The sequence below is a fragment of the Dermacentor variabilis genome, chromosome 1, assembly GCF_050947875.1.
Source record: "Dermacentor variabilis isolate Ectoservices chromosome 1, ASM5094787v1, whole genome shotgun sequence".
In the NCBI taxonomy this organism is placed as follows: domain Eukaryota; kingdom Metazoa; phylum Arthropoda; class Arachnida; order Ixodida; family Ixodidae; genus Dermacentor; species Dermacentor variabilis.
Genome location: NC_134568.1, coordinates 149698211 through 149723107, shown reverse-complemented (window position 1 = coordinate 149723107; position 24897 = coordinate 149698211). Strand labels below are relative to the sequence as shown.

Genomic DNA, 24897 nt, shown 5'->3' with positions numbered 1-24897 from the left:
GCCATAGCCCTCGCGGTACTCCACGGAGGTGCGGAGGATAGCCTGATCATTAGCGACTCCAAATCAGCGATTCGGAACTATGCCAAAGGTTGGGTGTCCGCGGATGTGGCGCGCATGCCCAGCGCCAGGGCCGAGGACTTCGGGTCCGGCACGGTTAGAAACAAGTCCCTCAAGTGGTTCCCCGCGCACGTCGGGGAGCTTGGCACTAACAACAACAACAACAGCCATGACAACAACGACAACAACAATGCTAACGAAGACACATGCAATGCCGAAGACACACCGACACCCCGCCCAACCACAACAAGCACGCCCACCTCGCCGCGAGGCAGCTTACCCACCACGACGCAGTCACCCAGAGGGCAGCCGCTGCCGTTGTTGTGCGGGACCCCAGTGGAGGAGTGTCAGCGACGGCCACCCCATCCGGCGCCGCCGCTGTGATTACCAACACAATCCAAATTGCAGCAGACGGAGCTGGGGACCACGGGGACGCCGACCGCGATGTCAAGGAGTTTGTGGCCACGTACCGAGAGGTACTAGGTCACTACAGGAAGGAACGAAGGAAATATCTACAACCCCACGGGCAGCTGGACAGGTCCCAGGCGGTCAACCTGAGACGGTTGCAGACAGGCACTTTCAGCAACCCCTACCACCTGCACCGCCTGTGGCCCGCGCTGCACCCGTCACTCGGCTGACTGTGGTGCGAGCACGAACGAGCTGATATGGCCCATGTGCTTTGGGAATGCCAAGGCCATGAGGAAGAAGGACCAAGAGGAAGGGGGAAGACAACAGCAGGACCCTCTGAAGCCTCACTGAGAGATGGCAAGCCGCCCTCCTCAGTGAAGCACCCAAAGACCAGGAGTGGGCCGTCCAGCAGGCCAGGGCCATTGCTGAGGATCTCGGAAGATTTTCCTTGGGCGATGGACCCCTAGCAGCCTAGCCCCAGGCACCAACAGCAATAACCGTTGAACGAATAAAGTTTATTCCTATCCAATCCTACACTTTGATTTAAGGCTGCTAAGGATACACTAAAACAATGGGGGAGAAACACTATGTGCATAGCACTTGCATATACTGGCACAGTCCACTGCATCCTAATAGCTAACAAGATTGTGATCCACACCACTGTTTTCAATGCGCAAGACTATATTTATATTATTATTATTATTTAAAATAAACAATCTAACTTTATATAAACAGATACTGTGTGAGGTATGCAGCATTAAAGAATAAAAAGCATCAGAGCAGCCAAGAGTGCAAATTAGCCTGCAAGGGATAAAGAAGAACGTAAGAGACCCACCTTGTTGCTATTTACAAAACATAGAAAACACAGGTCATAAATGCAAGAGAGCACAGAATGAGCGCTTTTGAAAAATTGAGTTTGCATAAAGGTTGCACAAAAAGAAGTCGATGGTTACAATGCATGCACCTACTCAAGGCAGCAAATGGCTGGTAGCATTTGGAAGAGGCAAAACATACTCAAGGAGAGAAGCAGTGTAATAACTGCAAACACAAAGCTCTAATCCCAACCAAGAGCAGGAGGTGGCAAGGTAAGCTGGATGGAATAGCCAGCTAGATAAAGATGCAGGAAATCACACAGCATGGGAGAGCTGAAAAGGGAGGATACCGAGACCAACAAAAGATGGGGAAAAGAAATAATCATGCCCTTTACAAAATGGACAGCTTTTAAGTGAGCGTTCATATTGTGATCAACCTAGCAGCCTAAAGCTGGCCATATATGCATCACCTGTTTATGTCAGCTCCTAGTTTCCAGAGACCTTCTGGAATGTTTTGAGACCAAATTATCCTGGTGGGTTTGGGAGCCCAGGTGGAGCCAGAGAAACCCAGCCCAAGAAAATGAATAGCTACCATAACCGAGTGCTTCAGTGGGCAGAGCTAACACAGAAAAACAACTGTCTTGCAAGGAACTTTGGAAGCCTGTGAGGAGCCAGAAGCAGATAACCAAGGAGGCCCATAATGCAATCTAGGTGCTCGTGTGACTTTAATGGTTGGGCAGAGCAACACAAGGGCTATGGGAGATGCTGTTGTGGGAGGGCTCAAGATTAATTTTAACCATCTGTGGTCCTTTAATGTGTACCCAAAGCGTGGTACACATACACTTTTGCATTCTGCCCTTATCAGAATGCAGCTGCTGTGATCAGGAATCGAACCAGCTCCCTCATACTCAACAGCACAATTTTGATTCAATGGCACCTGTCACAAACATCTTTTCGATGCAGGTATGCAGCTTATACTTCTATAGCTTAAGTACTTCTTAGGCATGCAGCGAATAGCATTGGAGATATCGTCTCTTTGCCCGACACTTTTTTTGATCGGCATTTTTCCTCTTTATAGAAATTTGCCAATATATTCATGTATGCTTCCTGAACTCCTTGACTATGCAGTACCTCCATGACTGTTGATACCTCTATGATATCGACCCCTTTCCATAATCCACAACAGCCATATAGAGAGAGACTAGGACGGGCACTGACTGGGAAGGATTAGGAGTGCGGATTAAGGTGAATACATCAGCAACCTATGGTTTGCAGATGAAATTGCCGGCACTGTTCGTCAATGATGGACGTTACTTGCAACAAATGAGTCAGGACCTTAGTCGACTAAGTGTAAGAGTAGGGTTGAAGATAATATACAGAAAACAAAGGTAACATTGAATAGCCTGGCAAGAGAATGAAAATTCATTATTTGCAATCAGCCTCTAGAATCTGTACAAGAGTGTTTATCTAGGCCACTTACAAGAGACCATGATCATGATAAGGAAATTTAGAGAATAATAATGGGCTGGGGCACATACAGCAGGCATTACGAGGTCATGAACTGCAGCTTACCATTTGCCTTGAAAAGAAAAGTGAACCCTCATTGCATTCTACCGGTATTAACATATGGGGCAGAACCTAGGAGGTTAACAAAAAAGCTTGAGAAGTCAAGGACCATGCAACAAGTCATTGAAGAAAAAATGGTAAGCATAACATTAAGAGACAGGAAGACAGCAGTGTGGATTATAGAGCAAACATGGGCAGCCAATATTCTAGTTGGCATAAAGAAGAAAAAATGACCAACCTTTCCCCTATCGGAAAATGGAGGTAAGCGAAGCTTGTCCTGCATGCACCCGATCTTCGTCACTGTTAAGTAACCCGTAGGTAATGGTACCGGATTGCTTCAGCCTGCCACTCCCCGAGCTCAGGATATTCCTCTCATTGCTGTCAGATTGCCTGGGCTCGGGCGGCTGGATCAAGAGCCAACAGCGAGCCTTTTCACAGGCAAGTTCTCGCCACTGCTTGTTGAAGGCTGACAGTTCATCGGGGGAACGCACAATGCGTGGTCATCCCATCCATTTTCCAAGAATGAAGTGAACGGAAATGAAGCTGGCACAGCACACGCAAAACTCTTTCCTGCCCTTTCCCTCCCCGGCGGAAGTGAAAAGGCTCTGATTGGTTGCGTGCGTGGCATGAGCGTGCACCTATGCTGCTGGAATCCTTGCTAATGACTCACGCTCCAGCGCCAGCGCAGCTGTCAACTCATCAAACCGCCCTTTCCTGCAGCTTCTCTGCTCTGGGAGAACCTTGGCTATTTTCCGCGACCATATCGCCACCGAAACTGGTGAGCCAATACAAGCTTCACTTGAAAAATGAAGCAGGGCAGGCCTAATGCATAGGGCGGGTAACCAGTGGTTTATTAGAGTTACAGAATGCATGCCAAGGGAAGGGAAGGGAAGCACAGTCGAGGACGGCAGAGAATTAAGTGGTGTGATGAAATTAGGAAATTTACAGGTATAAGATGCGGACAGCTAGAGCAAGACAGGGGTAATTGGAGATTGCTGGGAGAGGCCGTCCTGCAGTGGACATGTGGGTGTAGTCTAAATGTACAAGGGACGCTCCGGAGTAGGTTTCATCATTTTTCTTCAAGAGAAGATGGTACACCAGGTGAAATAAACAATTGCCATAACAATCCAAGCCCATTGCTGGTTTAACGACGGAAGGAGTGTCAGTGGAGGAGGAATAACGTATACGCAGAGTGCCGAAGAAGAGAGAGTAACAGCAGACCGATGTGCCTGAGGTTATTTCAGTAGAAATTACGATGGCAGACAGATGTGTGCTGACAACATGGTCGCCAATGGAAGTGCATGCTGTTATCCGGTAAGAATGGGCACCTTTCCCTGCATTGAAAGCCACACTCTCAAGACGTCACTTCCAAAACAATGCTGAGGTGGAGCAGGCTGCGCAACAATTCCTTGCATCGCAGGGCACAGTTTTAAGAGTGGTTTCTTCAAACTGATTGCACGCTACAACAAATGTCTCAATGTGGGTGGCAACTATGCAGAAAAATAATGCAAGGTGTATAGTTCATGATGTCATGGTGTATTTTGTTTTGGCAATAAGTTTTCCATGTGAAAATAAATGACAAAGTTTACTTTCAAAATGTCCCTTGTATTTTTGGACCTGTTGAAGACTTACCCAAATTCATGTATCAAAGAATTCAAAGGCAGTATGTTTACCCAGTGAGAAGTCATTTAAATAGGTTCGTGTATAGCATCTGTATTGTGTGACCTGTTTTTGGTGGTAGGTGATGCAAGCTAGCAAAACAGTTTAAGGGGTCAGATGTCTCGGCATGTATTATATAAGTAGAATATTTCCTTCATAGTTGAAAACCCGCAGCCATATCAGGTACTAACAATGAGGCTATTTGCACACATAGTTCTAGAATTTACATGTGAGACACCAGAACAGTCAACAATACAGCTCTCAGATACAGAAGTAACACTTAGAAAAAAACACACGTGTTGGTACCATTTTAAGTTGATTAGGAGAGGAATCACAACAATGTCATGTGTGTAGCAGGCAATTAAGAATCATGCCACCAACTTGTGGAACATAGCCTTAGAATATGGCTGGAAAAATTAAAAGGACAGTGGTTACCCCGAAGGCATGCTAACAGGAATCAGTGAAAGAGTGCTCAAAGTAAAAGGTCCACTAAACACTAAGAAAAAAGAAAAGGCTAATTTCAGTAAAGCAGTTACACCATATTCACACAGAGTATCACATCGCGTCACAAAGATTAGGTGAAAGACATCATGTTACAGATTTGTTTTCCATGACACACAAGCTTAAGGGTTTACGCACCACAGTAAATGAAAATCAAAAAGACAAAAAAGGATGCACAGTGCAGCACAAGGACACATTTGCACAATGTGCCAAGGAGGTAATCTAATGGATTCCCCTTACATGTGGCAAAGAACATATTGGTCAAATAGGATGTGGTGTTAATGAGCGACTTTGTGAACATCATTACAGCCATTAACAATTACAACGAACAGGTCACCTTGGTGCGCATTGCAAGAGATGCTCATGCGCTCCACTATTCAGTGCGATCGAGATGCCCACACGTGGAAGTGACAAAGATGTAAGAGAGATTAAAGAAGCGCTCTATAATACTGCAGGAAGAAAGAAGCGTGTCAGCATGTTATCCGTACAGCTAACTCAAGCGGAAATTTTTTTTACAGAATGTGCCATGCAAACCTGTAATCTGTTGAACTGACTTGTGTGAGCACCAGCAATCTTTATGGGTTCTGATCTTCAGTAGCCTTTGGGTATTTTAATGCAAAAGCATTGTAGGCTCCATCACACAAAAAAACGATGTCAGCTGCATGACCGAACGATGGCACCAAAAATGGCCGATGGCAAAGAGTAAAAACATGTAAAAAAATGCTCGGCTTGACGTCAAATTTCTCAGGGAGCTTCCTGTAAACAAAGTAAAGTAATGGCTATGGAAAGAATATTAGGTAAATTTCGGTCAGAGTGGGAATCGAATCCAGGCCTCCGAGGTGTGAGACGAGCACGCTTCTCCGATGCCACAGCAGCTCCACGGTTCTGATTGACTAAATGTGTGCCTAGTGCATGTGTCATTGCGTACTCACGTCGTAGCCATCTGGCTGACTAAACATGCGGCTTAGTGCTTGTGTTGTTGGGCACGTGACGGTGCAACCAATCGGTAGGTGGTGGCACCACGTCATGAGTATATAAAATAAAATGCATTAATGTCCAATTGAACACACCGCTGAGCGGTCCTTCGAGTTATGAACTCCTCACAGGCAAGTGAGCACGTTGAGACGCTTGGCACATTTTTATTTGGCCTTACTGAGGCGCAGCTAAAATGCAGGCGAGAGCTTGCGCAGACAAGGAACGCACAGAGAAAAAAAAAAAACATTTCACCAAAGAGACTACCATGCTTTCGCATTGTAAGCAGTCTTAAGTGTCTCTGCGAAATTTTCTTTTTCTCTTGTACTTGTGTTTTACTTCAATGTGATCGTTACCCTCTATATATATGTGACCTGACACTAATAAACCAGCTGCAAGTATTTGCACACCGTTTGTTTGTCCATGTTTTCCCGCCTCTGTCTTTATATACATAGCACAAGAAGAAAGTAAGAACAGCCACAAACTAGCCCCTTCAATCAGCTGTTTGGACATAAATATGCTGGTGATGATGCGGGGGGTGGGGGGGGGAAGGGGGGAGCTATAAGGGGAGCAAGGGGAGGTAGCAACCACCCAAAATTAGTTTTTCATTGGTCATTCACAAATGCACCCCAGCTACCTGTGCAGTATTTGGAGGGATGGCTGGGGAACTCGCCAAATGCCAGCACAGCTGAGACAGATAATGAAAAAAAGAAAACGAAATCTCCTTGAGGGAGCCAAAAGAATGCAATGAGAAAAAGCACATAGGAAACGTGCGAGTTGAAGTGCCAAGCAGATAATAATGGGCTCAAGGTTGCACATACTAGGCAATGTGATGAGATAGTGCAGAGAAGCACCACTTTTCATAAAAAAAACTCCCCATCCCCTTGTTACAGGCACAGTAAATAAATAATCGCACAAAAGCCTCAGCAGCAAAGAAATAAGGTTTGATGAAAAAAATGCACACTTGTCAGCAGTTGTACATATTTATGTCGTCATGTGGTACGCGCCCCTTATTTCATTGTGATGTTATGTTTCATAGCAGTATAATGACTCTTAACCTTTGTGCGACTTATGCTGCTGCGAACATATAATTTCTTATCTAAAGGTAACACCCTGCCTGTAACTAAATTTAGATACGTGATCTCTCTATTGGTACCATAAATACAGGGCATGTATCGGACTGAAGATTTTCTTAAACAGCTGAAAGCTCTAAATTTAGTCACAGTATCCTTTCAGCATTGTTCTTGTGGTTACTCTCCTGTTAGACTATATGGACGAAAAATTGATAACACATCTAGAAACAGTGCTAAGTTATTGCCAATACATTTTTGCCAATATGAGATCACATAAAATCAAAGCCAGTACTCCCATTTAATGGAGTATATCAAATAGAATTAAGTGCGGCTATGAGTCAATTGGTATGAAGCAGGCTACCACCACATTGAAGGGTGCCACCATGTTTTCTATGTACGTCTTTACATGCATTATTAGCACTTCATGTTGAATTTCACAAATTGTAAATGCCCACAATGTGCACTGCTGGTTTTGCAGCCAACATCCATACAGTGTGTCCTGCCATTTCCTTATGTGTTGAATGCTGCTACCTTGCACTGTACAAAGGCCACAAACCATACGGCAACACCTAAAAAAATTCAGGTGCTCAGAAGGAAAAAGGTAGTTCTCATGTCTTCTACAGCAAGTACCACAACAGAAAAAAAACCACACCAGTAAACAAAATGCAACCTGTAATGCACACTCCGGCTTGACTGCTAGAGGCACTGACAAAAGAATGTGAATTCAAGAATTGAGGTAGTCACAGCCGCAATGTGCTGCCATTCTTGTGAACACACCACCTCCAACTTGCAGCTGTAGCCAACATAGATGAGCGGGAAAAAAAGAATGCCGAACTAGCTATGCTGCCACGACACATCCAAATCCACCAGTGCTTCCCCTTACTCCACGCACCTTCTTATTCTTCTCCTCTTCCCTTATTAGGGGGGAGGGAAGGAGCTACGTGTACATAAAAACTTGACTAAGGAAAGCAGTTGCTGCCCTGACCAAGACAAGTCCCCTTGTCAAAATATTGGCTTCAGAGGCATTCCTTGTTCTACTATTGTTAATTATAACAGGTCATGTTAGACAGCAGTAACATGTTTCCTGACCAGACGGATTTCTGTCGAACGCTTAACAGGTCATGTAATTCAGAAACAAGTGGGCACTTAATGACATCACAGGTAACTTTTACACAAAGCGTGATTACATAGTGGGCTTCTAGAGAAGAGACCAGTGCAGGGTAAAAAACATCAGGGCTTTGACAGTCATATGGTACCACCATGCACTTCTCACCAAAGTTTCCAATAACATGTTGGATGTTTGTCAATTGTGCACAAATAATGCTTTTAAGGTTTGCACATTTGGTCAACAACATGCAGGATTTACCTCTTGGTATTCAATTACATAGCATGCTAGGAAAACACAAAATACAGAAGACACACACAAGCACCTCTTTGCAAGATCGCTGAATCACTATCTTTAAAAGAATTTCTCACTTACTGACAATTTTTATTGAAGAAGGCAGTGTACAGGAGGAGGTCTCACAGTCTAGGGACTATGGGACCTTCTTCATAAGTTTCATACTGCAAGAAAATCCCTTTAAATGGCTTGCACTGCCTTTCATAAGAGTTCCCAGATCAGTTTCCTGGGTGAGACACAAGGGTTTCACGGGCAGAATTTGCGAGTTCCACAAGCATCTAAACCTATTAGTGCCAACCTCTTAGGTGTGACAGGCTTTGCTTTCAACAGCACTTGTGCAGCACTCCTGATGGTGTGCCATATGTATTGAGCAATGCATTTCCAAACGAGGACATGAAAACATCAAAACATAGCCCCCTTGGTCGCTATCTAAAGCATGTGCTGTTTGCGAGCGGTTTTATATTGCATGCACTCCACAAACAAAATGAGCACTAAGCATATAAAGTAGAAGTGACAAAGACTACAAGACAAATCTTTAACGTCAGTGGCATCAGAAGTGCAGAGGTAGGGGGATTTGGTCACCCCTCTCCAGTTAAATGTGCTTTTTTGTTTTTGCCCTTCTAAGTTAAAGTGGCTACTTGATACACAACTTAAGCAACTTTCTGAACACCCTAAAACATACAAATGTGCACTGTGGGCACTGCATGTACACCTAGAAGGGTCAGACATCACCAGTATGCACATGCAAAGAGCCCACAAGCACATGTGTGGACAAGAAGTCCCATTGCACTATAAATATATACTATTCTATTTTCCCCTCAAAGGCCACCAATGTACCAGTGCACTGCGTGCAACTGAGGCATCTCCAGTTTCCATAAAAGCCATAACCTCCCAGGGCAAGGTTCACACAAGCTGACATATAAACTTTATGCTCGCTTTTTGGGCTACCACTAACAATTACAATTATTAGGCCAGCTTGCTTGTATTAAAAAACTATTCAGTTCACTTTTAAATATGCATTCCTCAATACAACTCCCAATTGTCTTTTTTACAGTAGCCGTAGCAATAACAAACAATTCCCGATACTAAATAGCAATGGTATACTGAGATGGGTCGTGGAATATGCAACCTTCTAGACCATTTCTAAATCATCTGTTTGGGCTCATTCCCAGTTATGCGGAATTGTAATATTGCGCAGTGCAATAAACTGATGATGTGCTTGATAAACTATCAGCAGTGCTCGAGTGTTTTTGTTATCATTTCTTGCCATCGCTCTTTGCAACAGGCCGTGAGGAGGCAATAGCAGCGTACCAGAGAAACACCCTTATGTGGAGGTCATATCACTTTGCTCACGTCGGCTTCCGCGGGTCTGGCGCAGTCAAGGAAGCATGTGATGTTGCTTTGTTAATGCTCTTTCTTGGCGGCTTATAACTGTTACCAGATAGAGCTTTCTTTATTTTTATTAGCATTTCTTCCTGCAGAGTAAGTGGGCTACAGTTAAGAATAATGCGATTGTACAAAAACAAAATTATCACAACTTCAATACCCTTCTGCCGACGCTGTTTAACATCGTAGTGGCATATGCAACTAAACTAAAATGAAAGCCAGCATCAAAATAGCCCCAAGAGTACTAACCGGCGACATCACTGACATGCCGGAACGTGCAGGGCAGCAAGTTGAGCCCTACTTGTTGTCAAAAGCAAATGTCGGGAAACTCCATCACAGCTACCTTCAACAATAATCCATGGACACAAAAGCCATGTTCTAACTGTACAGATTTCCTGAACGTGAGTGCAAGAAGCAACACAAAATGCAAGGGCTTAGAAACGAACGGATTGAGGTGACGGAAAAACATCTATCCGTCAAACCGCTAGGCCTAAGCGTCGTCTACGAAAACACCCTAACTCGTTCATGCACAAACACTTCTAACCGATCAGGGAGCAAAACACGTACCGCTGTGCTCGGTGAATATGTTCGCCGACACAGAGGACAGCCTGATGTCCTTCGCCTTTTGTTTCTGGCCATGTTTTGTCAGCTTGTTCCCGTGACTACTACTTCCAACGGATGACGCGCTTCCACGGTTTTCCTTGCCATGCTGCGCGCCCATAGCCCGACGTCGGTTGCGGGGGTGACGACTCCGCCCAGTCCTGGCGGATCCTGGCCAACTACATCTTCATCGTGCAGGGCGGCCGGAATGAAGTCAACGCGACCCAACGAGTAGATCCGCCGTCATTCAATCGCCGACGGAGTCGGCCGCCATGTCTACGATGGCTGCTCCGCTGCAGGAATGCATACCCTCGACCCGATCGCCGGAGGAGAAGGGCAAACGCTCTCAACCGCTCTCATACTTGCGAGAGATGCAGCATGGGATGGGGGCATGCGCGTGCGGCATCGGTCGCCGTCGCCGCATGGCCTCAAACGCCGGGCGTGCGCCCCACACTTACCTTTGTGGCAGCGCCAACTCGCTACGGACTACTGCGATTCCGCTAAGCAGCTAGCTTTATACACGGAATGTGTACACCGATGTTCTCGTGGTGTTTATGTCTTAAAGAAATGCGCATTTCAGGCGCTCTATTTGCCTCATTACATGACGCTTTTTCTTACATGGACAAATTTAGTGACCTTTAGTTACAGCGACACACTTGGGGTATGGTCGCTGACAAATCGCTGGTGTTACCGCGTGTATTACGACCAGCACCTTTGTAAGCATCATCGCTGGGTGGCCTCGATATATGCAAAATGCACCCTCTCCCCAACCTCCCCCCCCCCCCTATTTTTTTTTTTTTCTGTCTTTGGCGCTGTGTCATTGCGCATTATATAAAAAGCTCAACAAGCCATCATAACCGCAGCCTCAATATTGTCACAGCAAAAATAGCACGCCGTCTTTGCTGAAACGCCTCCAATAACGCATACAAAATGCAAATCAAATCATGGGCCCGGGTTTAACGTCCCAAAGCAACAAGCCGGTTATGAGAGATGCCGTTGTAAGGTGGGCTGCGAATTAATTTGATCAACTAAGGTTTTGAACGGGCACCTAAATCTAAGCGTCTTCGCCGTCATTGCGATGCAGCCGGGCATGGAACCCGCGACCTCGTGCCCCAGCAGCAGAATGCCATAGCTACTGAAGAACCGTACCGGCTAAGTCATACTGGTATTAAATGAAGAAAAATGTGGCGGTTAAGGCATCGCATAACTTCGAGTAGGTGAGTGGCTGAACCTTTAGCAATTTAGCAATGTGTGTGTGTGCGTGTGTGTGCGTGCGTGTGCGCGTGCGTGTGTGTGTGTGTGTGTGTGTGTGTGTGTGTGTGTGTGTGTGTGTGTGTGTGTGTGTGTGTGTGTGTGTGTGTGTGTGTGTGTGTGTGTGTGTGTGTGTGTGTGTGTGTGTGTGTGTGTGTGTGTGTGTGTGTGTGGACGGTGACAACAACGACCACAGGTATAGCATGACATGAAGGGGACGAATTTGGTTTTAGGATTATATTGCAAATGAATGCCAGTATGCATAAGTTCATGGGGCCCAACAGGAGAATAGCGACGAGAGAGAGAGAAGCTTCACATGCGCGATAAATGTCGGTAGAACAGCAAGATGGGGATGGGCAGGAGGACTTTTCGCCTTCTGCTGCTGATGACTGTCGTATCGTTGGTGCGCATTTTCAATTTTCACGCACATTGGGCCACAAATGAAACACGATCATTCAAACGCACAGCTTTCGTTACATTCTGCACCGTGGAGAAGTGGATATGCTATTTGGGCAGTAGGATAAAAAAAAGAAGGCTTGGGGGGGCGGGGGGGGGGGTGGAAAATAATTACAACCAATTGACATGGGCCACTCTCATACATTTGCTTCGCAGCACATGATCGCATTACGCAGTATTAAACCAAGGCCCTGCGCTCCGATTATCGCGTTTCATTCGCCGATAACTGCACATTCTTCACTTGTTAAGCAACAGCCTGAGCGCGTGATCTTCTTCGCATTACGCAGAGTATTCGAGAATATATACGTACCTACGGGACGCGCTGTAGAATAACACGTCACCGTAAACTATAGCCAAAAGTACTACCTTCTTTTTGCACACATATACAAGGAGCATCGAAGCACATGCGATCGCTATATCCTGTTTCATTCGTCGACGGCTGTGCATTTTTCCATAAGGCAAACCATCGTTACGACGAATCCAATGCGCTGTAAGATTATTAACACCCTTAAAAGTAAAAATAGTAAAAAAAGGTAGAATGATGTATACAACACGCCCTTGGTACAGTGCTAATTTTGAGTTTTTTTTTTTTAATGAAGCATAACACTGACGAATACACCCATGCTACATCCTTAAATTATTGAAGGGCTGAGCATATTTTTTGAGGTTATTCGTACAAGGGTGTAGGCGTGGAAAAGCCGTAACACTGATACCAGCGTTGCAACATTAGTTCTGCCAATGTCTGTCTTCAGCTAATCTTCAAGTAAATATTATTTATTACTCACCAACACACGAAACAGTGCACAATAGATTCCGCAAGTCCGTATAGAAGACTGCCTACTTATGCGATTCACACAGGCGCTTACCATTTCGATCGGTGCTTTTCAAAGTACGGCTGTAAATATAGATGGGATATAACTTTTGCGACGTGTCACGAAGCGTGCTGAAACTTGTGCCTCTTGTCGCCTTCCTGCTGTTTCCTTTCGCATAATTGTGGCCATGGAGGGTACGCAATTAGCGCAGTTCCCGTATTACAAGTTAGTGAATGTTATTACAATAAAATTGTGTTAGTGCCGCAATGGAGGCGTGATGTTTTTTTAACGCTGTCGATTTTGTTTATTTAGAAACTATTGTAACATAAGTTTATAAGGTATATTACTTTGTGAGTGTAATGATATTGCTAAATATTATTTTATTTTTGCCTCAAAAGAGTAATTTGTAGTGTTTTTCTTTTTTTTTTGAATTGTGACCAAGACTTGCCTTAAGGCATAATGCATATGGTGTGCATATATATGTGTGCTGTGAGACCAGTGTTGTGTATGAAATCAAGCGGTGTTGGCGGTGATATTTGTTGGTGGTGTACCCAGCGACCATAGCTGGTCGTGGCAATATAGGGTAAGCCAGCTTGCAGTAGGCGACGGGAGCGTTCTGCTTGCAAGCGGGAACAAGTCCATACATGGACGTTGCCAACAGTGTGATGCTGCGAATAACACCCTCGATAAGAGCGCTTGTCCATGCAAAACACTGTTTCTGAGGGGCATGAGGATGCGAGTTGACACTAAAAAACACCCTTATAGGTGTACACTGATCTTACAGTGTGGTACAAAGAAAAACTTCAAATCAAGCAGTGTCTCGAACAAAGCGATATCCCTTGTAATGTCTCACACTTAAATATTTAGCCATTTTCAGTACCCTGAATGATGTTTTATTATTTATTTATTTATTTTCACTTATTCTATTTTATGTTTTTGTTGCTTCTGCCCGATGCTGGTTCTGCTCCGAAACAGCCGTGGCTCCGTCGGACAGCGTCTTCAACTGAGAGCTTGTCCGCGAGTTAGACCACCACATTCACGTTCTGCAGCCTTTGTATAACCGTTCTTCACACCCCAAAAAAGCGTGACACTCGAGCTGAAAATGACATGCCATGATGAGCTCGAAAAAGAAAAAAAGCAGCCGATGCGTAGACACATTCATCTGTTGCGATATGATCAAAGCTGGCGCACTGCATAATCATAGGTAGAATCTATCAGAGGTTTTGAAGCAATTAAAGCCGTCACGGAACGCTCCAACTCACGGGCTATCGACAACCTTCTCGTTTACGTCTCCACAGCATTTCCTTTTTTTCCTTTCTCGCGCGAAAGCGCACAGAAAAGTACGAAAGAAGCAAAGAAAGTATGAAAGAAAGAGACGCCAAGCTTGAACCCACATTACGTTTGCAGCCGTCATGATTAGGATTTAGTAGACGGTAATTTCACTAACGGCGGCCGCCATTGTGGGTGCCTCTGGTTCAGCAGGCACGCTCACCACCATGGCGCTTCTTTCTTCACGCTCCCAATGGATGCGCTCCCCCCAGTGAACTCCACTGACCGTTGTTACGGTTGGCGTGTAACACCCCGGGCAAAAAGGATGCTCAACCACCATGCCTCATCAAAACGGAGGATGGATTCCTAATTTGCTATGGCTGTCTCGAGTGGTTGCCGGTCTGGCGGGCGCCCCGCAGTGTTCACAGACCCCTTTGTGTGTCTGCGTGAAAACCCTTTCCGCGAACTGACCGACTACAGGGGAGACCTTTTCCGCGAACCAACGTCGCCTAAAAAGAAAGGATCAGCCGCCCATCGTGGAGCCGTGGATTGCCACCAGCGGAGGCAAGCAAGTGTAACTCGCCTAAGAAAGTGGGAGCAGCCGAAAAGCAACAGCGGTGACGTACAACATCGCCCAGGAGAAAAGGAGCAGCCACAAAGCAACGTGGGGAACTCAGTGCATGTCACGTGACGTTGACGTGTGCAAGATGCCACCTACGATCTTAGTGGGCCTATTTAACGGGCCTCGCAATGTACTTTTTCATCTTTCATTCTCTTCGTTTACATCTTTCGCCAACCATTGAATAAACAGTGCAAGTTTTGCACTAGAAATCGTCTCGTCCCTACCTGGTCGCCATTGTCTACCGGACGCCTGCATGCAGCCTGCCGACAACGCCACGCTACCCAATAGTAACGCCGGTCGAGGTTCGCGAAACAGGCGTCGCAACACCGTGCACTATCGTCGTATTCAGCGGCAGCAGTACTGGTGATGTTTGCGTCACTACAAGGTGACTTAAGTCACTCGCGGTCTGGAATCAATTAGTTTTGCTTTCGATTTCATCTGAATAATTGTGGCTGGCATACACGATGTCGCAAGGGCCTCGATAGGCGCCCCTAAACCATACTCGTTAATGGGGCCAGGCTAATCCACTCTACACGAACTCCCTTAAAGACTCTTGGGTTTCGAAGACCACGGGCAAGGACGCGCGCTCTATTTTGGCGGGTGTGGCCACTGTTCCGCGCCTCGAACTTGGTTAACGTGAAGGATCTACTTCAAAAGAGTGGTACACCCGAAAAATGCGCTCCGCGGGGCGTCGGAGCAGCTTGCTACCGGTATGCTGGCCTCGGGTGCCTCAATGCCACACCAGCTTCCAGTGCGACATCTCGCGCGTATCTGTGTTCACCATTGACAGCGACGTCACTTCTTGTAGTAAAAATAGTTCAAGCTTGATTTACGGCCGCATTTGCGAGAAGTGAAGGAAAGTTTATTCCTTGACAAGCTATTGCTCGCTATAGAACCTCGCAAATGTATCCGAGCGCCGCCTTGCAATTGTTGTAGGCGCTGAGCGTTGAGAGCGCAAGCCGTTCCGGCATCGCTATACTTGAGAACGCAGGGAAGAACGCTAGGCCAAGACCGGCGAAAACAACCGGGCCGCACAGAACTGATGACCTATATGCGCCCCCCAGCGCACTACCATATGGCACTACCGGCAGCCACCGCTCCCTCTCTGCCCCCAGACCCACTATCATGTATTCTTCCGCAAAGAATGACTTTACTCGTATTTGAGATTGTGTGGTCCAGCGCGAAGCAGGGACAAGGGACGCAAGAAAAACGAGGACAAGCGCTTACTGCCAACTGAAATTTTATTGCCTGGTGCAAGGTGTATATATATATATATATATATATATATATATATATATATATATATATATATATATATATATATATATATATATATATATATATATAAAGAACAAACAATACAGATGAAAAAAAAACACGAAGAAAAACATTTTGAAGATGTCATTACCGCTCACTTTTCGCGCCACCCTTGTCTAAGAATGCTAACTCCCTTCGTGATAAGGCCAGGGATGGCTTACTTATGCGCAGTCATTTTTCAGGTGCCATGCTAGCCGATTCAATGATGATGCGCGTTCGATCATCCCTGTGTGTGAAGATTACTTCTGTGTTTTTAAACAGAGTGGTGCAACCGCATGCGCTACAATGCAGGGCTAGAAACCTTTTTTTTTTTCCATTCTTAACATTATTCGCATGTTCACGCAGACGATCGTTCCTACACCTGCCTGTCTGACCTACGTAGCATGCGCCGCCTTTCAAGGGGATTCTGTACACAGCCCCCTGCACACAATCCACGTAACGGTTGCGGTGCCTGACTTCGCACTGGGCTTTTTGTTTCTTGATAAGCGTGCTTTTCCTTGACAAAGCATGTGTGGGACAGAAAACACAACACGTACACGTTAATCTGTATTGTATTTCTTATATATATATTTTTTATGTCGTTTTCCCTCTGTTTTTTTCATATATAACACCTTGCACCAGGCAATAAAATTTCAGTTGGCAGTAAGCGCTTGTCCTCGTTTTTCCTGCGTCCCTTGTCCCGGCTTCGCGCTGTACCACACAATCTAAAATGGAAAACCAACTAGCCCAAACCATCACCCTTCTAGTTTACTCATATTCCTGCGAGGAAGTAGTTGAGGTGGCCTTTTACATGTTTTCTCTATATTCTCATTTGTTGTCCTTGTCACAAGAAATGATGATGATAGCCGCTAATCACTTCGGCTTTACGCGCTCTTGGCACGCTTTGTTTATCACGTGAAAAGAACGACCTCGACGCATTTTACTTTCGTAACAATAGCGCATAAAGATAGGCTGTGTAAATAAATAAATAAATTATAAACAAAAAGATAAAGGTGGGCTCACTAATGTACTAAACAAGTCACACATTCTCCGAAATTTATTGCAAATCACTTGATCTGCATCATTTCTTAAATATCCAATCACAGTGACGTGTACTAAGCCTCGGAAATTCTGACCTTATAAGTATGCGAAAAAAAGAAAACGAAGAGAGAGAGATTGACAGATATGATCAGGTACTTTAGGTACTTCATCAGACGTGCACGCTCGTGGAATAATTCCTACACTTAGCAAAATAAATGCTGAAGAAATTTGATACCTGACGGCGCTCTATTTGGCAAATACGCAAGCAACACGTAAAATACTTTTTACAGTGGAGTTGTATATGGCTAGTTTCCAGCAGATCGATGTCCGTAGACCAAAAAAACCGAGGGCCGATCCCGAAGATAGCGCAATACCGGGCTTAACGTAAAGCAGGATTTAAGCACTCCGCGAACTTGCAAAAAAAGAAAAAAAAAGAAAAAATACGTTTAATACCTTGGGTCCAAATACAACACGCATCCCATATTGAGCTCATAAGAACAGATGCTACACTTTGAGCCGCGTCGGTCATGTCTACGTTCGCACCGCCCTCTCTTTGTCGGCATTCCAAGCGCTTGCGTATCGCATTTCTTTCCGCTCTCCCCTGGCGGCAGCCCCGTCGAAACGTCACGTGTGTCTAGTTTCCTCCGGCTCCTCTGGGCGGCGGTCCCGTCGTCCACGCGAATGTATATAAAAAATCACGGTAAATGAACGCGTACCTATATATATGTTCAAAATTCTGCGTCACCTCTGTGTCGTAGGCTAAACAGCATCGCTGGTCACCCACCTTTACAGAGTGGAATGGCTCATGAGTTTATTATTTTTTTTTCTCATAGTTCCAACATTATACAGGTATCATTATCTGGATCCTTTGACAAACGCTAGTAATTGATGTGTGTCAGCGATGTTGATTGATGCAGTTTCACGTCCCCAAAGCGACACTGAAGATATGGGAGACGCCGCATAGAGGAGAGCTTCGCGCTAATTTCGACCACATGGAGTGCTTTGTAACGAACACCTAATTTTATGTGCACGAGCGCTTTTTCGCATTCAGACCACATAAGAATACGCCCTCCGCGGCCGGGAGTGGAATCGAAGGCGCGACTTCATGAGCAGTAACACCTTAACGCCATAGCTATACACTGAACCACCGCGATGGGTTCGACGCTTTATGTCTGTACGCATGTACCGCTGTCGTTTGTACGACAGTCTTATATGATTAAAAATGGGGGAAAGATAATTCATTAACTTGTGAGGAGAAGTGGGGGGCTGCCTTGCGCAGCTCCAAGCACGACGTTCAGGAGGCCATTCTGGGGGTGGCGGAGGACTACCTCGAGTAGACCCCTCCCCCACGCTGCCCCTTTCCTTTAAAAAGGATAAGTTGTTACTACTACTACTACTACTACTGCTACTACTGATCAAGCTTCATAGCAGCGGTGGAAATTCAGTGAATTTCAGTGAGAGTCGCCAATTATTTATTAATAATTATTTTATTTAACAAATTATATTTTTTATTTAACAGAACTGCACTAATTAGCTTTTCTTTTATCTACTTTAGAAGCAAGTTGTAATTTCAGAATTACACGCCGTGGTGGCCTATAGTGGCTTTGGTGCAGCGCTGCTAAGCCCGAGGGCGCGGCATCGAATCCTGGCCGCGGTGGCCGCGTTTCGGTGGAGGCGAAATGCAAGAACGGCAGTGTCACGTACATTGGGTGTACGCTAAAAAAGAAGAAAAAAATCTCAGGCGGTCAAAATTAACCCGGAGCCCCCACTACGTCGTGGTTCGCAATCATATCGTGGTTTTGGCGCGTGTAAACCCGCCGTTTTCTTTTCTAATTTCAGAATGAAAGTACGTCAGCCAGTACTTATAGCCTTAACCTTTTGCTATTATACTATACTTTCTGCCTTGCACCACTTCCAACTTGCTTGAGTTGATTTTTGTAGCAATTAAATTTAACATTTTAATATCATAAATATATATTTTTCAAATTTCTATCGGGAAGTTGTCTACGCTATTATGATCTCAGAGTTTTAGAAGAACATGCACATGGGGAGCGCGTGTAGGGGTGTTTTGGGGCGCGTGAAGCTGGTATTTACGTGGGGAGTTGGAGAGGAGCTTGTGCTGCTGCTGCTACGCCAAAGCTACCGCGCAGTCATTTTCGAAGCCTATATCCACGCTGCCGTGCTCGCCCTCGCAAATAATTAAAGTAGCGCTTTGTTATCAGGGCTCTGAAAAAAAAAAGAACGCATATGCAAATTCTGGGCCCTAGCGCCTCGTATACGACAAACGACGAAATCAGCGCACATTTTTTCGGATGCTTTCATTCTGCCGTTTAAAACGAAGCCAGGCGCATTTTTTTGCGATAGCATTATATAGGCGGACTTCACCCATTTTGTTGATATCCATCTTACAGAAAACGGGGTTCGGTCCTGAAGATGATGCAATAGCAAACTGAAGCCGCAGTCACGCTATGTTCGGCCCTGCAGTGATCACTATTCTGCAAAATGTTGCGCAGAAGATTTAAGTAACTGCATCACGAAAACGTCGCTTCACGTAGATTTTAGAACACGCCATGGTGACTTAGCGGCTATGATGTTGCGCCGCTAAGCACGAGGTTGAGGGATCGAATCCCCGCCGCGGCGGCCGCATTTCGATGGGGGCGAAATGCGGAAAGGCCCGTTTCCTCTGCATTGGGGGCCCGTTAAAGATCGCCTGGCAGTCACAATTAGTCCGCAGTCCCCCACTATGGCGTGCCTCATAATCAAATCCTGGTTTTGGCACGTAAAACCCCAGAGTTGAACAGATTGAATTCGTGTGTAGGATATGACGTTATTTTACCCACTTATATATATATATATATATATATATATATATATATATATATATATATACGGCAGAACTAAGCACTGCCAAGTTCTCTGTAAGTATAGTATATATACTACATTGTGACGTCTCGACATCTTCGCGCGCGTGCGTCACGTGCACTCCGCACTCTAATTTTGCAAAGTGACACTCATATACCTCGTATCTATGATAAACTTGCGATTTTGTGCACACTGTGGCGCGCTCGCGTGCGCTCAGCACACCTCGACATTTCTATTAGAAACCTCCAAAAGTGGGTCAAGTCCACCTATAATAATGCTATAAAGAAATGCGTGGGATCGGACCTCTGTCTTCCAGCACGGCAGCCGAATGATGCCCCAACCATTATAAAGGCCACGATCGGACACATATGCTTCTCTCGCATCGAAGTCGCTCTTTGAAACCGGACAGCTAGCGATTTGAGAAGCAGTGTCAGATTGGATTGCCTTTGGGATCGCCCCATATGTTGTGCTAGATACCTCGAAAGTGGGTGAAGTTTGCCTATAATGCTGCTGCATTAATATATACCTCTCGAACTTATAGCAATGCTATAACATGCTTGGATAATGAGCGGCAGCTAAATGCTGACCGATTTTTTTTCTCCAAGAACATACAGAACGGTACAAGTCGAGAAACAGTCGTCGTATTTTTCAACAAGTGTGTGGCGTATTGCCGGAGAACACGCAAAGCAATTGGCGCCTTACAGGTGCAAGTGACGAGAACAAAACGAATACTTTTGGGGGATCGAAGACGAGTCAAACTTGCAAATTCCACTGCACTACAGTTGCAGTGTAACGGCCACTGTCGGTGCGAGGTCTCTGAGAAGGAAGTTTAGGGTAGCTACATTGTTTCCTCTTTAACTCTGCTAGGGGCTTTACCTTGACACGCAAGGTTTTACTTACATAGTTGGGCTGAATTACGCTGACGAAGTGGCCGGCGTTTTAATTGAAAGCCAACGCATAAGCAACGGTCCTGCCTCCGCCCGAGCCTACAATCCGTATTTTCTCGCTATCATTTCTCTCATTTGCACGTATAGTTGACAAGTTGGTATAGTGGGACCCCGCGACCGCGGAGCGACCGGCGCAAGGGCAACGCGTGCGCGCTATCGGCTCCGCCGAGGAGCGCGGCGCCAGCGAACCACCTGGGGAACGCGCTTCCGTCGGAATCAACGCCCCGGCGGCCACGCCGACGCGTGCCATGCGTTGGCGATTGAGTCACGCGCCCCCGTTGGCACGCCCAGGGTGACTCAATCGACGCCTTTCGCTCGCGCGCAGCGGAGGCGGCGGAGACAAAGTGGCCCGAAGGCTTCCCGCCGCGGAGCGCGCGCCTTGCACGAGGTTGTTTGCCCCGCTTACAGCCGAGAGAAACGCGACGAAAACTCGTGCGGGAGATAGCTGACATAAATGGCGGGAGCGGGTGCAGGAAGGTCACAGAGCCGAGGCCGCACTGAAAATGGCCTCAACTGCAGTGAGATAGAGAGAGCCAAGGATGGACAAGCGCTGCGCTTAGCATATACCGTATATACTGTGGGTAAACGGGAATAACTGCAGTTGAATCATTCGATTCTGAATTGTTCGCTGCTCGGAGATGATGGGGGTACGGATTTGGCTGTCTCGTTCCCGCCGCCGCGCCAACAGTCTTGACGAACAAGAACGGAGTCTTTCCTTTTTTTAAATGTGAGACATCCTTGGCGAGTTCAAGACGGCTTTCTGTAGCGATTATCTGGTGATTATCTGGCTGCTTTCGTCGGTCCATCCCGAATATAGCAAAGTCCTTTTAAAGATGTGGGCCAATCCCTAAGTGCAGTCTATATAACACTGGCGGTATGCGGACTAAAAATGTAGGACGATCCCGAATGACCCTTTTTGATGCCAACTTGGGTATATGCCACTGGGTATGTGCCACTCTTTAATGAGCCTCTTTGACGCCAACTTCCGTCGCTGGCTGTGATAATTAACAACAAACACCATGTTTTGCATTTCACACGAGTTCGCAACACGTAGCAAAAGCATTAACCGTTCGCTGCAGTACAGTACGTTATATTGTCACGTGGTAGTGACGTAGAACGAACACAGTAGCAATACTGTGAAAGGCGAAACTAACTTTTATTGGGCGAACCTGTGCCCACAAAAACAGGCTACACTTAAAGAACGGCGAGCACAGTCGGCGATCGTCAAAATCTGATCAGCGGGCCAAGCGCGTCGGCTTTTATACATCAGTCGTCGAATGTTCCAGTATAATCGCTGGGACCCGCGTGTCTTCCACAAAGTTGTACACCATTCGCGTCACGCGATGAAATCAGATAACACAAGGTTCGGTAAAAACAGACAGCCGATACAACCATCGATAACTTTCGAGAAACTTCCGATACATGCAGGCGCGTCCTGCGCTGTGCGACAATATTTGTTAGGTTAGGTCCTCCCTCACCTAGGGATCGAGGGAGGACCGAGTGTTTATAAACCGCTGTTTTGCGGCTGCTCAATGTACTTTCTCTCGCAGTCATGCTAGACTGATGAACTGCAACGTCCTTCTGTAGATGCTGTAAATAAACCCATATTCGTCGTTCTCGATGAGAAGCAGTCCTTCCCTTCAACAACGTCCTCAGCGTGGATGACGGCATGAGGCAGCTACCATCTAATTCATACCCGACTCCAATCTTGACAACTGGTTACGAACGGTAGGATTAACCTCCCAATCCTCACAGGTATTATTCAGGCGCTTCGCAAAACCATTCGTCTGTGGGTGGTAGGCAGTGGTCCCCCTGTACCCTGTCTTACTGTACTGCAGAATGGCTTGGGTGAGTTCCGCTGTAAAGGCCGTTCCTCTGTCGGTGATGAGGACTTCTGGGGCGCCATGTCGCAGCAGGATGTTCTCAACAAAGAATTTTGCCACTTCGGCTGCGCTACCTTTCGGCAGAGCTTTCGTTTCAGCGAAGCGGGTGAGGTAGTCCGTCACCACGACGATCCCCTTATTTCCGGTTGTTGACGTCGGAAAGGGTCCCAACAAGTCCATCCAGATCTGCTGAAATGGTCGGCAAGGAGGCTCGATCGGCTGTAGTAATCCCGCAGGCCTTGTCGGTATTGTCTTGCGTCGCTGACAGTCTCGGCATGTCTTGACGTAACGGGCAACGTCGGCGAACAGGCGTGGCCAGTAATACCTTTCCTGTATCCTCGATAGCGTCCGGGAGAATCTGAGGTGCCCTGCGGTCGGATCGCCAAGCAGGGCGTGCAGTACTTCTGGACGCAGCGCTGAGGGAACAACAAGAAGGTAGTTGGCGCGGACTGGTGAGAAGTTCTTTACTAGTATAGGTTGTTTTGAAGTGAGAACGAAGACAATCCTCGCTTAAATGCCCTTGGGACAACGTCGGTGTACCCTACCAAATACTCGACAATGCTTTTTAGCTCCGGGTCTGCTCGTTGCTGTTCAGTGAAGTCTTCAGCACTTATTATTCCAAGGAAGGCGTCGTCATCCTCGTCATCTTGCGGCGGCGGGTCAATGGGGCACGTGACAGGCAATCGGCATCAGAGTGTTTTCGTCCGTACTTGTAGGTTACAGTGATGTCGTATCCTTGTAGTCTGAGGCTCTACCGCGCCAGCCGTCCTGAAGGATCCTTTAAATTCGCTAGCCAACACAACGCGTGATGGTCGCTGACGACTTTGAACGGCCTGCCATATAGGTAAGGGCGAAATTTTGTTGTAACCCAAACGATGGCGAGGCATTCCTTTTCGGTCGTAGAACAATTGTCTTCCGTCTTTGACAGCGACCGGCTAGCGTAAGCTATGACTCATTCAAGTCCGTCTTTCCTCTGGACTAGGACCGCACCGAGGCCTAGGCTACTGGCGTCAATGTGGATTTCGGTATCGGCGTCCTTGTCGAAGTGCGCAAGTACCGGCGGCGACTGCATGCATCGTTTGAGTTCTTGAAATGCGTCGGCCTGCGGCGTTTCCCATTTGAACTCGACGTAACATTTTGTCAGATGTGTGATCGGCTCAGCGATGCGTGAAAAGTCCTTGACAAAGCTCCTGTAGTAGGCGCACATGCCAAAGAATCTATGCACTGCCTTCTTACATGTCGATGGGCTGCGGGAACTTTGCGATGGCAGCTGTCTTCTGCAGGTCGGGGCGGACTCCAAATTTGCCGATGACGTGGCCCAGGAACAGAAGCTCTTCGTAGGCGAAGTGGCACTTTTCCGGCTTCAGAGTGAGCCCTGATGACTTGATGACCTCTAGTACTGTCACAAGCCGCCTAAGGTGATCGGCGAAATTTTCGGCGCAGACGACGACGTCATCCAAATAAACAAGACAGGTCTGCCACTTCAACCCTGCTAACACCGTGTCCATGACGCGCTGGAACGTTGCAGGCGCCGAGCACAGTCCGAATGGCATGACCGCCGTCTGGCGTGATGAAGGCGGTCTTTTCGCGATCTCTCTCGTCGACTTCTATTTGCCCGTAGCCAGACTTGAGATGCATCGACGATAAATATTTAGCGTTGCAGAGCCGATCCAATGCGTCGTCTATCCGTGGGAGGGGGTATACGTCCTTCTTCATCATCTTGTTAAGTCGACGGTAATCGACGCAGAAACGTAGGGTTCCATACTTTTCCTTCGACAAGACTACAGGAGATGCCCACGGGCTTTTCGACGGCTAGATGATGTCGTCCTGCAGCATTTCGTCGACTTGTTGCCTAATAGCGTCACGTTCTCGCGTCGAAACTCGATAAGGGCTCTGGCGGAGCGGTCGAGCGCACTCTTCGTTCATTAAGCGATGCTTTGCGACTGGTGTTTGTCGAGTCCTCGATGACGTCGAAAAGCAGTCTTTGTATCGTCGGAGCAAACTTTTGAGCTGTTGCTGCTTAAT

General features: G+C 46.5%; 1 protein-coding gene across 2 annotated transcripts in view; it reads right to left on the bottom strand.

Moving 5' to 3' along the window:
• Abl (tyrosine-protein kinase Abl) overlaps positions 1 to 24897 on the bottom strand; it is a 236793-nt gene that overhangs the window by 108733 nt on the left and 103163 nt on the right. The window contains exon 1 of one of the 2 annotated variants that reach the window (XM_075697504.1): positions 10401 to 10756. The exons of the other annotated variant lie outside the window; for it this stretch is intronic. Within the exon in view, the coding sequence (XP_075553619.1) occupies positions 10401 to 10554 (154 nt within the window). The 5' untranslated portion in view covers positions 10555 to 10756. Of the gene's footprint in view, positions 1 to 10400; positions 10757 to 24897 lie in introns of those variants that run through there. 2 annotated transcript variants of the gene reach the window in all.